The sequence below is a fragment of the Echinops telfairi genome, unplaced genomic scaffold (assembly GCF_000313985.2).
Source record: "Echinops telfairi isolate 266 unplaced genomic scaffold, ASM31398v2 ScPeMD7_23;HRSCAF=83, whole genome shotgun sequence".
NCBI classification, from domain to species: domain Eukaryota; kingdom Metazoa; phylum Chordata; class Mammalia; order Afrosoricida; family Tenrecidae; genus Echinops; species Echinops telfairi.
In genome coordinates this window covers 84,481,009-84,497,464 of record NW_022103920.1, presented here as the reverse complement: position 1 = coordinate 84,497,464, position 16,456 = coordinate 84,481,009, and the positions used below count along the sequence as shown (strand labels likewise).

General features: G+C 52.4%; 1 protein-coding gene across 1 annotated transcript; it reads right to left on the bottom strand.

Moving 5' to 3' along the window:
- Window positions 1–11,372: 11,372 nt before the first annotated feature.
- Window positions 11,373–14,825, bottom strand: EVX1 (even-skipped homeobox 1). The gene is made up of 3 exons (XM_004702742.3): window positions 14,399–14,825; window positions 12,559–12,815; window positions 11,373–11,915 (listed from the first exon to the last, which is right to left on the bottom strand). The coding sequence occupies exons 1-3, from the start codon at window positions 14,823–14,825 to the stop codon at window positions 11,373–11,375; spliced, it is 1,227 nt and encodes a 408-aa protein (XP_004702799.1).
- Window positions 14,826–16,456: the final 1,631 nt, after the last annotated feature.

Here is a 16,456-nt window from a genome sequence, read left to right as displayed (position 1 = left end):
TTCAGGATGAAACAAAACTCCAGCATCAAAGACCCAGGTTCCTTCTATCTTGTTCTCTCTTCTCCACACACATCTTCACACACATCTCCACACACATCTTCCTCATCATGATCCACAATAACTGTTTTAAATTGTACTTCAGGTTAACTTGACACAACATTTTAGGTTCCCATCTAATAATAATTTTATTTTATTTTTTGCATCAGAAAGACCAATTGTTCCATGATGACACAGGTTAAATGTTTCTTTGCTATTTTTTCTTTTAAACTAGCTTGTGTGTCACAAAATAGTTTGTCAGTTTCAACTACCCTTTTCTCCCTTTAATGACCGCTCCGACCGTGTGTGGGTCTGATGGGTTAGGAATCTGGAGGGTTTTGTGAGCTGTGGCTCTTCCCTTTTTTCTTTTCCATCTTTAAAAAAATTGTTCATTTTTCCTTTTATATGTGGTTACATTTTTCAAAGTGTGCCAGCATTCTTATTATTTCAATTCTGTTCCCAGTAATCCAGCCTCCCTGCCCCTCCTTCACATCTCATCTTGGTTCTAGTGTAAATACTGACCACCTTGACCCATTTGGCTTATTATTTAAAGAATCACAATACTCACGGTTTATAAAGCTGCGCATTGCATAAGCCATTCTACTATCTGAATGAAAAATGATGGCAGAGAATGGCTTCATTTCCAAGTTCAAAGGGCATCTTACTTACGGCAATCATCTTAAGGATGCCTTTAGGCATTAAGTAAATCAGGCCTTTTTCAGGAATGTGAGTTTTGTTCTACATTTATCATCCTTTCCATCTGGGGCCTTCTATTGTGTCCCTGGTCAGAAAGGTTGGTAGTGGTAGCCAGGCAACATCAAATTCTTCTAGTCTCAGGCTAGGTAAGGCATGGTTTGTGTGGGTTTTCAGTCCGTGTTAGTTTGAGTAGACTAGAGAAACAAATTCATGGACACTCTTATATGTATATAAGAAAGAGTTTTATATACAAGAGCAGTTGATTATTGAGAAAACATCCCAGCCTAGTCCAGATCAAGTCCATAAGTCTGATATTAGCCCATGTGTCCAATACCAGTCTATAAAGTCCTCTTTAGACTCAAGAAATACATGCAATGATGCCAAATGCAGGAAGATCACAGGCCAGTGGGTGGGGAGTCATGTGGATCCAGTGGCAGTGTAATCATCTCAGCGCTGGCCGGGGTCTCCATGTGGCTTCTCTGGCTCCAGAGCTCTGGCTCCATCAACCTCTCTCCATGCCCACACAGAGGCCTCATTGGCTATCACCTGGTGGGCAGGCTAGACGCCACCCCTTCGCTCTCAATCCTCAAATCGATACTGGATTATGTAACTACCACACAGTCCCATGGACTTGTTTTTCATTGACTCTGTTCCAAATGAGTAGAGATCAATAATTATATCTTAGACTGCCCCTCGAGAACTTTTAAAACCCCAGTTGCTATTCATCTTCATAACTTAGGCTAAGCCAATTGACCAAGACGCTCCATAAAACCAAGGTTAACACCTTGAGTCCCACTTATGTCAACTTTCAACCAGAAGGCGATGGAGAGGGGACATTTTCTTCCTTTAAAAGATGCTTTTTGGAAATCCTACTTAACTAGTTCTCCTTAGAGTCAACAGGCTAACACTTAATCCCAAGGCCACATTTAGCTGGCTGGGCAATGTAGCCTTTGTGATAGGCAGTCATTTGTCCAGCTAAAGCCGATGTTATTTCACTAAAGAGGAAAGGGAGGATAGCACAGGGGCAATTAAGCCTCAATCATGTTTCCCTGTGTGGTCTCCAGTCTTCCTCTCTAGAATTGCAACCCGAACCTGAGCATCTTTTACTTTGGACTGCTGGGTGAAAACACACCTTCAACTTCTGGGTTTTTTGCTGCTGGGCTGTCTTCCTGATTGAGTAATCTGATATAACAGCTTAGGATCAGAACCAGGTCTCTTGGAATGCTGTGCCTGGACTTCTCAGCTGCCCATATTTGAGTCAGCTTTTAGCCTAGTTGATTTTACCAACTAAAATCAGGCAGGCTTGGGAGCCCTAGCCCAGGTTCTGACAAAGACATTTGGACACTCACGCCGTATCATTTTGCATTACTCTTGCCGAATTTCAGTTCTGGGTTGACTCCAATGTTCTAGGCTTTTGTCCTCATTTTTAATATGGAGATAATTTTTTTTGTCTTACAGGGCAGTGGTGAGAATTAAGTATGATCATATATATGTTAATGCATAATTAAAATGTATAAAGCCGCTAAACAAATGTCAGTGAGTATGATTTTAAGTAGAAGTGTGCAGTAATAATCACCTGGTGTGGAGAAATATATCCTTGGAAAGTAAGGAACCTGTCAAGAATCTCCTACTTTACCTCTTATCTGGACACCCTAGCCTGTGGGTTGGGTTTTAAAAATCTTTCCTATTTTGCTTCCTCTCCCTCTTTTCTTGCAGCAATGACTCTGCTTTGCTCCTTCTACTGTCTTTCATGTAGCATTGCCAGGAAAAGAGAGAGTCACGGGGAAAAGGAGTGTCAATGAAGAAACAGGTGCTCATTGGGCATCAGGTGCTGTCCTAAGTTCTTACACATATGACATCATAGAATCCACACAACAAACCTATGAAATCAAGTCTGTGATCAGCAGCCTCTAAGATGATTCGCCAAGATCTCCGCCTCCTAGTTTTAATGTCCTGGGTGTGGGCTGGAACAAATGATCTATTCCTCAAAATAATAAGGCAAAGCTTACGGAAACCTTATGACATCCACCCCACAGACTTCTTACTGTTGCTAAAACTCAAAGAACATTTAAAAGGAAAATTATTTGAGTCCCCTGAGGATGCCCAAGCTGCCATTTTGACATGATGTATATCAAAGAATATAGAATTCTCCAGAAAAGGGTTAGAGAGATGGAAAACTATCTTCACAGCCATCCTTAACAGTGAGTTATGTTCAAGCAAAACCTAGCAAAGCCACATCAGCACCAATTGGAACTTGGAGAAGAACATAGATAGATGGAGAGAGAGAGAGAGATAATTATGCAAACTCTAATATGATGTTGGTAATATATGTTGCCATTGCGATGGGGTTGGTTCTAATTCCTAGCAACACTGTACAATGGAATGAAACATTGCCCAGTTTTGTGCCACCTTCATGATCGTTGTTACGTTTGAGCCCATTGTTGCAGCCACTGTGTCAGTAGATGTAGCAGGTGCTCAACAAATATTTATTGATTCGTTCATGGGACTAAACTGCTTATTGGCTATCCACCGAAGAAACTGAAAGACCACATTAGAAGGCAGAATAGTGTTCTCCAGAAATAGATATGGGGACCTGTTTGCTAGATTACTTGTCCTTATTTTGAGCCCAATTTCTGCTACTAGCAGCCCATAAAGAAACACACTTCTTGGTCACTGTTAGCCACCATATCACACTTGAAAGGCAGCTTTCATGGTGTGGTTATACGTGAGAGTCTTGGACTCAGATTGATCTACTAGCTGGGAGGCAGGTTACCAGCCTCCTGTACGGCAGTGTCCCCATCTATAAAATGAGAATTCCACTAGAACTCACTTCATGGGGTTGTGTGAGAATTACATGAGCTAATGCATGTTCAGTGCAGAACATTGAATGGCATGTAGCATATGCTGACTAAATGTTAGCTGTTCAACCTTGCTGCCCAGCCCCACAAAACTAGATTCTGGGCTTTCCAGGTGAGGACAAAGAAATAGTGGAGGCCCATGCGCTGTTGATTTCACAGAACGCTCGCTCACTGCCTTCCTTGAGCACAAATGTCCATCATCACCCAGAAATGGCAAGTGGTCCAGCCTAAGGTCTGAATTCCGTGTTTGATAGATTCTGAAAGGACCATGTGTTGGGAATTTGACTACTGAAACAAGATATCAATAGAAAACTGGCCATATGCGATGCGTACTTTGTGAGTCTATTACTCAAATTCTGGGATCCTTTATCTTGTGTTCACATCAGCAGGACTCGAAGAGAGAGAACATCTCCTGTTTTCCCTGCAAAAATTCTGTCAATCAACTGCTTCATGGGTATTTAGTAAGCCTAGCTTCTTTGCCATATCAAGTTTTATACTTGTTTGATGAGTTTATTCAGATAAAAGAAGTATCGGTAGGTATTTCTACCAGGCACACACACATTGTATTCTATTCTCTCCCTCAAGTCCTTTCTCCCTTGTCTTCCTTTACAAACCATTATATTTGGGGATGACTCACCCGGGGAAATAACACTGCCCTCAAGGTTCAAAGCTACACCCCGCACAATGATCCGGTGCATAGTGTGTCCTCAAACCTGTACTACCTAAGGTTCTCGGCACCAGGGTGGGTGAAAGCAGAGCTCCTGACAAGGTGCTCAGTGCCCTACCTCTGGAGGGAAGAAGGAGAGAAGGAATATCATCATGGACACCAAGCCCCGCCTCTTCTCTACCTTATCCAGTGGGAAAATGTAGCTCAGCGAATACAGTGGTAGGGAATATACAGCTATTTAGCCGCCAAGGCCAGGCTAGAAGCCACATCTTCTGTCTTCCAGGCAATGCTATTCACACTGGGTACAAAGGCCCCATACTTCCCAGAGGTCCCACTTTGAGAGGCCCTTCTCCCAGAAGAGAGACTGGATTCTGGACCCCTGTAGACTGCACCGCCTCCCTGGGGATGACTCCCATATTGATTTTCTATTGAACACACCAGTGGGCGGGCCTGTGCAGACTTTAAGGCAGGCCAAAAGCCCTGAAGAGGGTCTGGACCTCCCCTCCTCCTCTAACCCAGGACTCCCTGGATGGCTGTTTCTGCCCATCTTCCTCCAGGCTCTACCGGTAGCTAGCGAGCGTAGCCCGGGAGGCTCCGGAGCAGATCTGCGCGCTGCTCGCTCCGCTCCCGGGCCTTGATGAGGCGTGTTTAATCTTCCACCCGGATTATTTAACCTCCGCATCCTTGTTAACAAACAGCCATTATTAACGAGAGAGGAGACCACATGGGGTGGGCTTCTGCAGACAATGCATGCTCCCTTGGCCTTTGGGCGAGCAAATTCATAATCCTCCTCCACTCTGCTGCCCTGAACTCTCCTGCCAGGCTCGAGAGCAAGGACACTGAGTAGCAGCCGGGTGGTCTGGGCCCTTCCCTCGGACCCCTGTGGCTGGAGGGTCCGCTGTCTGCAAGCAGAACAGGAGTTTCATCTCTCCCTTCCTTCCCTGCCTGCCTTCCTCCCTTGCTCTCCCAGGGGGTTGCTGCAGTGCCTTATAAATTTTACCTTTCCAGTGTGCAGAAGAGGCGAGAGAAGGCTGTGTCCCAGCTTCGGGTCTGCCCGTCCCGGAGGACACCAATTAAAGGCTCTAATTGGACAGCGATACATCAAAGTCGCTCCCGGGAGTGGGTCCTCAGAGCTCCAGGACTCCGTTGGCCGAGCTTTTGTTTCAAACACAAAACTAGAGAGAGAAGAAACCCCTCACTGCAACCGAAGGAGCGTGTGAGCTGCGCTGTAGGCACCGCGTGGAGCCCTTGCACCTCGGCGTCGGCTGTGAGCCTCACGCTCTCCGCTCTCTTCTCCAGGCTCATCCCACTGAACGATTTCTCTTGCGTCTCTGTTCCTAGACCCCCTCACTTGTACCCCGAAAGCGTACCTCGCCCGGGGACTCAGCGCACAAACAGCCGGTGTAAACGCGGCACGGCACGCAGTTATCCCCACACGCACCTTATACCCCTTCCAGCCGCAGCAAGTCCACTTCCCCGAGCGCATAGCTCTGAATCTGTGCCCCAAATGGACGGGGGGTGGTCAGCTCCAGGAGACACGTGTCGCCTGGAAATCAGTGCCACTGCATCGGGACGCGCGGTGGACCCTTGGCCCTGGGAGGGATGACTTTAGGATGCGGGAAGGGACACGTGGGAGGGGGTAGGGCAGAGTGCCCATGAAGAGCTGGGAGAGCCTCCGGAAGAGCTGGGTAAGGAACGGGGCCCCATAAGGTCCCCGAGAGGATGAGAAGCCTCGCGCGCCCCCAACAAGCGGCTGGTGGGCGCCCCCTTATCCCCCCTGCTCGTCCAGGGGAGCCATTCGCTTGGTGTCATCTGGAGGACTGTGGTTTCAACCTAGTCTCTCAGGTTGACGGGGCCAAGGGGATTTGTGGACCCTTTCCCCGTGGAGGGCTTAGAAGGAAGAGCCAGGAGCCATCAACCCCGTTGCGCTCCGCCTGGACCTGGACAGTTAAGGCCTCTCCCGGGCGGCCCAAGGGGTGCCGGTGCCGAGGCTGGCTGGGCAGCCGGGCTCAGACCTGAGGACCCACTGGGGCGCACAGGGCCACAGCGGCTGCGCGGGCCAGGTGGGAGCCTGGCCGGTCACCCTGGAGCCCAGGCCAAAGGGCGAAGGCTCTGCCGCGATTCCCGGTGGGAGAAGCTGACCCTGTCGGGCGCGCCCGGGAGGCCGGGCCCCACCTACACGGTAGGAGACCCGAGGCCAGTCCCAGGGAACTCAGCCTCATCCGGCCACTCCTTTCCCTGGAGGAGCCAGATTGAAATGGCTGCTTTTGATCCCATTTGTTACCAAGCCGGGCATTTGTTTTCCATTTTATAAACGCTTCCCTTTAAGTAATTGTCCCTGTTAACAGCGTCTACCTTTCAGCAGCCCTCACTGCGCTATAAATAATCTCGATGAAGATGCAAGGATATGACTTTCACAAGATTGGACAATTGATTCAATCTGTGACCCGCGATCGCGAATAATATTGGAAGGCTATTTAAACAGATGAAGGCCTAAATTGTCTTGCTTGTATCTGAATTAATTTCTCATTCATCATCATTATGAAGTGATTGGTCTATTCAGGCTCTTCAGCCTGCTGGAACGGAGAGGGATTTAAATGAGACTGTAACACGATTTAAATGCTTGCCGACTTTAACGAGGCCAATTGAGCAGCTGCAATAAATACAAATATTTTTCTAAACAGCCTTGTTTTAAATAATTACTTAATGCTTTCATGTTACTTTTTAAGTGGCCATCTTTCTCTCCCTCCTGCCCCTGCTCAGAATATCACACATACTTATTTGCTGAGAAGGCGATTTTGGAAATGACTTTATATTTCTGTTTGCTTTGTATACTGTAATATGCATTTTGTGGTTGAGTTGGTGGTTTTTTTCTCCCCCCACTTAGGGTCACCATTCCTGAGGTCCCAAGCTGGCACAAACGGTAAACTGGACCTTGGTTTCATTCTGGGATAGTCTGGTGGGCCTGTCCCTGCAAAACCCCGGAGAAGCTCAGGGAAGAAAAGTGGCATTTGAACCAAGTCACTTATTTAGACACATTTCAGCTCTGTCTTGCAAACGAATCCGCATGGCTGCATTTTTAAATGACACTCTGAAGAGGGGCATCATTTCTGATTTGCTCTGATAACCAGCCTTATTTGGAACAAATCCGAATTCCAGTTGATCCCAAAGGAAGTTCAATCTGCCATCAGTTTTGCCCCCTGTGCAAGTGACCGAAGTGGCTGGAGTTGGCTGAGGATTTATCTGTTTCAAAAGGAAACCTAGACAGAAAGGGAGCCTCACCACAAATAATGGCTCTAGGTGGAGGTGAGAATAATTCAAAGCAAATTCCAATTTTTGCCCTTCCAAACTTCTCCTCTGCCTTCCCCTGCCTGGTGATTCCTGGCTCCTCCTCCTCCTCCATCACCCACTAAGAGTGACAGTACACAGAGAGGATGCTGAGAAAGCAAACTCATCCCACTCTGAGAATGCCATCCGTCTGGCCATCTCTCTCGGCAACTGTCCCCCATGACACCCACACTTTCCCCACTGACATATGGTGACGGGTGTCTCCCCAGTCAGGGAATAATGGAAGCAGCCGAGCGGGAGAAGTCTGGGGACAAAAGAATCTTCTCAACTTTCCAAAAGAGGGTTGGAGGGGCTCCCAGCTAATTGCCTCTTCTGGGGACAACAGGAAGCTCCTGTTGGGGTTCCAGTCTACAGCATGTCCCCCAGGAGGCCCCACATGAGAAGGTGCATTCAGAACCACATCTTCTGCTTGGGATTGACTAAAGGGTAGGGGCTCAGTGATGGGCTGTTCAGGTCCAGAAAGGGAAGCCTGGGCAGTCACTAGAGAAAACATTTGTGGGACAGATGACATTGAGGCACATGATCAAACTGCAGGCCAAGAAAAAAAAAATGACAGGGACAGGGTGGAGGAACCGAATGATTTGCTATATAACTGGGCAATTTAATGCCAGAGTTAGGGAGCTGCTGGCCAGAATCATTTCGTCTTCGGATGCTCTGCCGAGCTCATCCTCTTTATCCTGTTGTTTAAAATGAGCATTATCCCAAACATATGCAATGCAATCAGTTTGGTCACACTTACAAGAACACGCTTTAATAAGGCAATCAATCACACGCTAACAAGCTGGCGACGACCCGCGCCAGGCGCGCTCTTGGGCTGCAGGGCCGTGGGTCCTGCAGAGCTGAGCCAGGCGGCTAGGGGGCCAGGCGCTGGACCGCACCTCTGGTCGCCCCGGAAACGGTAAGCTAAGGAACTGTGGCGAAAAGTGAGTCGGGAGTGAGGTGTCAAACTCGGAGGGGTGACCACTTTCCCACCAAGAGTGGAAGAGGGAAAGGAAGCAGGGCCCCAGAGCTCATCTATGGTTTATAGCTGCTCAGACGGAAGCCTCCACTTGAGCACCTGCTAAATGGCACAATATGGGGTCAAGCTGAGTAGCGGGTAACCCGAGGAGGTTGAAAAAATAAAAGCATTACTAGATCAAGCCCTGTTGGCTGGTCTAGCTGTCTAGTTTCCCAAATGAAGGGTTTGGAAGATGAGCACAGTGGTCATCTCTCACGCAGGCACGCACACTCTTGACTCACACAAGTCACTAAAATGGTGTTGTGTCCAACCAGAGAGGCTTGACCAGAGCGTGTTTTCTTGCAGGGGACGAGTGGAGGCGGTGCCTAGCGCCAAATCGCAAACCTTGGCAAAAGGGAAATTTCATTATGAAGTAATGAGTAATTCCTCCTGGCAAGATGTATTGTTATATCTTCCACTTCAATTTGGAGGAAGAGAGGCTCAATTACCCAGAAAATACAGTCAATTAAAGGCTGCTGATTGGACACGAGGCCGGATCATCGATCTTGTACTTTCCAATATCGCTGCCGACACCTCATTTTCCCTCCCTATTAACTGAAAATACGCCTGGCATTACGGCAACCGCAGCCCATTTACCTGTCGCAAGCAATCTCGACCTGACACCAAACAACCAAGAAATTTGCCCGAGTTTGGCACCCAGGAGCTTCGCAGAGGTGGAGGGAGCTGCGCAGGGCTGCTGAAGCAGGGATGAGATGCAGGAAAACTGGGCGCCAGGATTTGCTCTAGAGGGCAGGGGCCACTGAGTACAGAAAGAGACCATCGTGGAGTGGAGAGCCCTCAGCATCCAATACACAGGGGCCTCCCAGCCTAGCCAAGGGCGCCAAGCTGGCCGCCTGGCTGCAGCCGGACTTTCCCGGGGAGGAAGCCTCAGCCAGAAATTCAGATGCTCTCATCCCAGTTCAAGAGTTCCTCCCTCTCCTCCCCCACCCGCCAGCCAAAGACATAGCAGGAATCAACACACCACCACCACCAGCAGCAGCAGCAGCACCACCGCCTCCCCACTAGCCTCCACGTTGGGTTGGAGTGGAGTTAGGCTACCAGAAGACCCACGCCTTTCAAGGACTGGAGCAACTGGGTGAGCCCCAGACAGTTCTGCCCTGGAGGACTAGACCAGACATTTCCATAAAGAAACATCCCCCTCCCAAAGCGACTTGGTGCCCACTCTCCAGCCTTCTCCACCTCTGCCCTCTATTTGGAGAGGACCAGTACCCAACAGGATGGCCTAGGACACTGTCTATGGGTTCAACTTTTTTATCCTTCCATAAGCCTATGGTGACTTACGGAACAATTTTTAAATGAGCCAATGTGCTGCTTATTGGCCCAAAAAAAAAAAAGTGAAAGTACTGAGGTGAGAATCATGTCCAGCTTTTATTGCGATATGGTTAACAAATCGTAACAGCAAATTCTTTGGACTTCCAAGGATAATCAAACCAAATCAAATCCATTTCCTATGTAAGAAGGAAGCAGCACTTCCACCCCAAGTGGGGGAGCTGGCACGTGGAGGGACTACAATTCTCCTGCAAAAACAAAACAGCTGCAAGGATGAGTGTGGGAGTGAGGGTGTGGGAATGGCCCTCAAATTCTGATGCAAGGGTTCCCCCCAAAGGGACAGAAGGCTCCCAGTGGAAGGACATGACAGTCAAGCCCAGCGTTATTTTCAGGATGAGGGGGGAGGGGGAAAAAAGGAGAGGAAGGATGTAAAATGCCAAATGCAAAGAGAAAAGCCCCAAAGCTTCTGGTACGTGAAAGTGACTGAGCAAAGGATGGAGACAGTCTGTCTAATTTGCTGTCTGATACTGAGGGAGGGAAGTGAGGTCCCCACTCCCTAAGCTCTTCCCTGGACGCCTTGTTAACAGCTCAGCCCTAGCTCGCTTGGTAGCCAGGCGCATGGTGATGATTATTATACATTCAACATTCAAAAACCTTCCTCACACACATCACTTGCTAATCAGGGTGTGCCACTGAGCTATGGGAGAAGAGGCCAGGCCTCCCACAAGCTGCCCAGGGGCCCTGACAGCAGCTTCCCTGCCAACATCAAACAAAAAGTGTGTGAAGATGGGGGTGGAGCTGCAAGATGAGCAGGGCTCTGGAAGCTGGAAGGAGAGACAGATCAGGTGCTGGTCAACTCGAACCGCCACTGTGTAACTGAGACTGGCTGGGGGAAGGCTGAAGGTCTGAGACCCCTGGTTCGTGCTGAGTGGCAGGATTATCCGTGGTAGTAAATCATTTCCAGTAGCTGGCTAGGTTGCCATCCATGAACCCCTTGCCATGCTTTGGGGAAGCTGGCAAAGATTAATCTCTACCTGCTCTGCATACACAGCATTTTGTTAGGAGACAGCAATTTCCCTCTCCAGTGCTTGAGCTTGGCATTGGCAAGAAGGAGGGGTGCCCGGTAATGAAGGGGCTTGGGGGGCGGGGGACAGGTAAAAGGCTAAGGAACTGGATGTCAGTAGTTGTGGCTAAGTTTTATTTCGTTTTGGATCTATGGCCTCAACCCCAGTCCGATGGGCTAAGGGGAGGAGACCAATGGGCTGCCTAGAAGGAAGCTCTTGGTCTCTGCTTCCCCTATCCCCACTCCTCCTCCCCAAAACACAGCCGCTTCCCCGGGGCCCCCATCCTGGTGACCGTGTGTCTCTGGTCCTTGAGGCCCTCTCCTATCCCTTGGTGTCCTGGGTCGGGGTGGGGCGCTGGCTGAGTCCCCGGGGAGCCCCCACGGGCGTCCTGGAGCTGGTAGCCCGCGGGCGGCCCCTTATCTGGTGAGGGGCACCTCTTCCCTCTGGTCCAGTGCCACGGAGGAGGCCTTGCTGAGCACAGAGGGTGCGAAGGTGAGAAAGGAGTCCGAACGGGAGGTGGAGGCACAGGTGAAGTCCGAGGCGGCAGTGGCCGTGGCCCGGGGCGCCAGCCCGTTGGCTGGGCCGCTGTGGCAGGCGAGGCAGGAGCAGGGGCCGCTGGCCGAGGCGCCCAGTCCATGCGCGGGGCCCGGGTAGAGCGGTGGGTGACGGAAGGCGCACAGCAGTTCTGGCCGCGGGTAGGGCTGCGACAGCACGCGGAACGTGTCGAGCGGGCGCAGCGGGCCACTGAAGGGCGAGGCAGCGGCCGAGGCGGACGCGGCGCCCAGGCCCACGGGCGAGTAGTAGGGCAGCGGCAGGTGGGACGGAAAAGGATAGGGCAGGCCGCCCGCGGCCGCCGCGTGGCTCATCATGTAGGTGTAGAAGGCAGGGTCCGCCGGGTGTGGCCACGTCATGGCCAGCCGCTGCCGCTTGTCTTTCATACGCCGGTTCTGGAACCACACCTGCGGGAGGAGCGGAGCGTGAGCGGCGGCCGGACCTGACCCAGCCGCCAGAGCTCAGAAGTCCTGCCCAGCTGCAGGCGAGCCTGCCCAGAACACAGGGGAGAGCAGGCCAGCAGGTTTCCCGTCACCATCTGGAGGCCAAATCCCTCCCCTGAGAGGTTCAGGGGTGACTTCCACCCTGCCATTCCTTCTGACCCTCTGGGGTGCCTGAGCCAGTGTAGGCAGTAAGTAGTAAGGGGCACAAGGAAACTGGCCGGTCAGAGGGGTCAGGCAGTGGATCCCAGAAACGAATCCCCTTTCAGCCACTCTCTTTTGGGGCGCTTCCTTGTCGCCCCCATAGCTGAAGGCCCTTGACTTCGAACAAACTGAAGACTCTTGCCAACCAGAATACCAAGTTGACCCCATCCTATCTGGCTCAGAATGGGGTGGGGGTGGAGGGGGTCATCTGCATGACAGCATGGAGCAGTAGCTGCCTAGGAAAATAGATCAATCAGCCCTGTGACTTGCCTCGCCCCACTCCTTGCGGCCACATGGCAGGATGAGCCCAGCTCCATATGCCTGGCTCGGCTGAAAGAATGGAATGGGCAGTTGGTATTTATTTTGTTCTGAGTGGGCAGCCCCCCACCCACTCACCCATATATACCTTAATGGTAGTTTCCGGAAGGTTTAGGGCGGCTGCCAGCTCGCACCTCCGTGGCCTTGATACGTAATTCTCCCGGTAGAATTCCTTCTCCAGTCTCGCGATCTGCTCCCGAGTGAAGGCCGTGCGGTAACGGCGCATCTGATCACTGGCGCTACAGGACAGGGTGCCCTGCGAGCCACCACCTCCGCCACCGCCATTGCTCTTGGGGGCCTCGCTGCCGCTGTTGGGACTGCTGGTCAGTGCCTCGGAGCCGGGTCCTGCGCAGGGAGCCCAAAACACACGCGTGTGTGTGCACAGACACACAAAGCTGCCTACTTGGGGCTGGAGGCTAGGTGGCCTTAAGGGGAAAATGAGACACCACCACCCCCTTGCTGGCCTCAGTGACTGTCCCTGCTGGGCACTGCAGACTCCAGGGGTGAGGAAGGGAGGATAGAGTTGGCATGGAAAGAGAACTGGTTGAGGAAGCCTTGCCCTTCAGGATGCTGGCTGGGAGGCCCTGGTCTAAGGCCTCCTGGGCACACAAGCCCTTGCTGCTCTTCTCCTGCACCCCTGGCCTGTGGCACAGGGAGGTGCATCCTTACTAGGTGGGCAGAGTGGACAAGGGTGTTTGTGTCTGACAGACCTGGGAGTTCAGGTGAACCTGTGTGAGGGGGTATTGTGTGCTCTGGGTTAAGGCCTTGCACTCGGGTGTGCCAGGTTATGAACATGGGATTGGGAGTGTAGACTGGCTTGCAAGTTGTGCAGGGGTGCTACAGGAATGCATGTTTGAGGACCCTATTACTGGGAGCATCTTGGATGGTATTCCGGTTGTTTTGAGGACATGTTTGGATTGCGTGCATAAGGTGGATGTGGCGCACAAGGTGTTGGCTGCCAAGGCCAAGGGTGGTTGTTTTTCCCCCTCCCAGACCCTTCCCACAGCCCCCCCACACACACACACACCCTTGTGGGGGAGTGCCTGCTGGTGAGCTGAAAGGCTTTGACAGACAGAGCTGGCGGACTCCCCCTTCCCTTTTCCAGCCCCCTAGGGGGGACTGTTGGCTAAGAGAAGGAAAGCTCTCTTCCGGGCTGTTCACCCTTTCTTTGGTGCCATTCACCCCCTCCCACTAGTCCTTGGTGGGGAGGGGTTTTCTAGTTGAATCAGTCTGACAGCACACCCCCCACACACACCCCCGCTTGGGCATACCCCAGGGAAGGGTGGGGCTCACCAGCCCCCTGCAGCTCCTTTTCCTTTGGGTGGAGAAGTAGGGCTTGGGGGTGGTAGTGAGGGGAGGGCCCTAGCTCTGCCTTTTCAAATGCAACCGGAGACCAAAGGCAATTAGACTATAGGGACCATTTCCGACCTGGCGCCGCCGAGCCCGGGAAGTGACGAGGTAATTTGGACCTCCGACCGACGTGCAAACTAGTCCGAGGGCCACCGCTCTCGGGCTGCCCCAGCCGGCCACGATTTTACGGTCCTTTATGGACTGCAGGCTTCCGCGCTTATGTGTGCCTTACACCCTGGCAGCCACAAACTGCCCGGACCTACGTTTGATGTACCCACGCCCGGGGAAGCTGTCTTCCCGGCTCAGTTGAAGCATTCTCGCAGAAACACTGGGGGTATTCTATGAATCCCCCCCCTCGAGTCCAGGGCTTGAGTCTCCCTCCTCTCCCAGGGCACAACTGTCACCATCTGTCCTGCAACTTCCAAAGCCCAAGAGACCCCTGCCAGGGTGCAGGTAGCAGGGGAGAGCCCACCACCCCTCAACCACCCTGTCCCGGAGAAAACGGGATACCGCCCTCGCGACCTGAGCTGAGCTCAGCGCTGTGGGCGGACTGGGGAGTGTGGGGGCGCGATGGCTACCTTTGCTGTGCTGGTACTCGGCGTTCCCGGTGGCGCAGTCCGGGGTGCAGCTCACCTCGATTTCTTCATAGAAATCCGACTCGGTGTCCGAGCTGCTGGGTTGCCCCTGGCCGGCGAGGCTGTCTGTGGAGGGGGCCGGGGGCCCTGGGCCGAGGACAGTCGCCCCGGATGCTCGCGGTTCGGCGCCCGGGCCCGCAGCGCTGCCTGCTACTCCGTCCACGGACTCCTCCTCCGGGCCTCCGCCGCCGCGCTCCCGGGCCGCTGGAGGGCCGGCCCGCGGGCTCAGGCAACCACGGGGCACCATTTTCTCGGGCGGCTCCGGCAACGGGCTGCCCACAGCTTCGGACAAATTGGAGACCCTCTTGCCAACCAGGGTGCCAAGCTGACCCCCATCCAAAAACATAACCATGTCCTTTCGGCTCTCCATTCCCGCGTGCTCTGGAAGTGGGGGGGGGGAGCCCCAGTGAGCACCTAACCCCCGGCTCCTTGGGTCCCCAGCGGCCGGACTGTCTTGGCTGCTGGAAGGAGAAAGAGTGGCCAGGCGGCTGGGCGGGTGGGGAGCGACGGGAGCGCAGTGACGGCGGCGGTGGGGAGCTGGGGTCACCTTGTGATGCGAGCGCTCCTCAGTGCCGCACCGCCTCTGGGAGGAAGCCCCATTGCCCTCTTCTTTCTAAGCTGTCATCCTCTCGCTGCAATCGTCATTACAGTACCGCTGGTGACGCCACTCGGCGAGCGCAAGTGGATAAATAGAAACGTCTGCCGCAACGAAGATGAAAGGAGACCCGCAGCTAATGGCTCGCCAGTGATGCGCCAGGTGTGGGCCTCTCTCGAATGGGGAGGAGAGTGTGAAAACCGACAGAGACACACACAGGCAGAGGGGATGCAAATGGAATTCCGCAGAAAGAACAGAGAGAGCTTAACGCTCGGCCAGTTCCGCAGGGGCAGCGGGACTCGGTAATTGAATACGCTTTTGATTTTTCCCCTTTTATTGTTGTTTTGGCTTTTGTTTTCTTAACTTGGTGCCTTGATGTGACACTGATAAGAGGGTCCTTAACTGCATTTTAGACGTGTGAAGGCCGAGTCACAAAACCTCGCAGGTCTCGGCATTACTATAGCTGCCCTCCATAAGCTAACCTCACATGGGCTCCAAAGTCTTTTTACAAGCTACTGGGGGAGAGAAAAAACGGTGTCCCCCTGACTGCACCGCCCCCACCCCGGTTTCTGGTGAGCTTGAGTTTGGAAAATTCTTTCCTCTCCTCCTCCTCTCTCCCTACACCCCCAGCTGTTTCCTTCACTCCGGAACCAAAGGAGAACTTGCGGTTGCCTTCTCACAGAGTGCTGCAGTGACATGCCTTGATATTATTTTCTGTAATGACTGCACTGTGGTTGCTCAGGCGAAGTGTTCACTTATCTTTTCCTGCCTCCCCGAGTTCCCCCCTACCCCCAACTAGGTGACCTTAAGCTTTCCACAGCCCAGCTTCATTGACCTCGAGATAACTGTTGGAAGAAATCGCTTTGGCGTTTGCACGGACCTCGCCCATATTACAGGTATGTGGGGTGGGGAGGCTATCTGATTGCCCACTCCTTTTCCCCCTGGTTGAATTTTAAGCTCTTTATTCAGAGTCAACGAATGATCCCGGAGAGAGGTTTCCCGAGTGACGGTGGGCTGACCAACGCTGCCCATACAGCGGCGGTGGCGCCCAAGGCCCCTCGCTGGCAGGAGAGGACTTAGGGCCAGGGAGGAGTGGAGTGGCCATGCACACCACTTCAAAGTCCGCAGGCCCTGCCCAAGGCTTGCAGTTCTCGGCTCCAAGGTGGCTGGCACTGGGGTTAGAAGACAGAGAAGTCACTGGAAATGCCCAGGAGCAAGTGACTTACCCAAGGCTTTAGGAACAGAAGGGACAGTTCTGGGGGACGTTTACAGAGTGTGAGGTCTCTGGGAGCGGTCACAAATTCCCTCCCCAATAACCTTCCAGGAAAGGTAGACTAGGACCAGTTAGGAAGCTGTCACCTTGCTTGCTCTTTTAGCCTGGGTATATCTCAGAGGGCAGGTAGACT

What these genes read in the sequence shown, in the direction of transcription:
- EVX1 (XM_004702742.3), bottom strand. Translation starts at nt 14,825, where the DNA reads ATGGAGAGCCGAAAGGACATGGTTATGTTTTTGGATGGGGGTCAGCTT. An exon ending in CGAGTACCAGCACAGCAAAG is followed by an intron (nt 12,816 to 14,398) that starts GTAGCCATCGCG and finishes CTCCCTGCGCAG; the next exon opens with GACCCGGCTCCGAGGCACTG. An exon ending in TTCCGGAAACTACCATTAAG is followed by an intron (nt 11,916 to 12,558) that starts GTATATATGGGT and finishes CTCCTCCCGCAG; the next exon opens with GTGTGGTTCCAGAACCGGCG.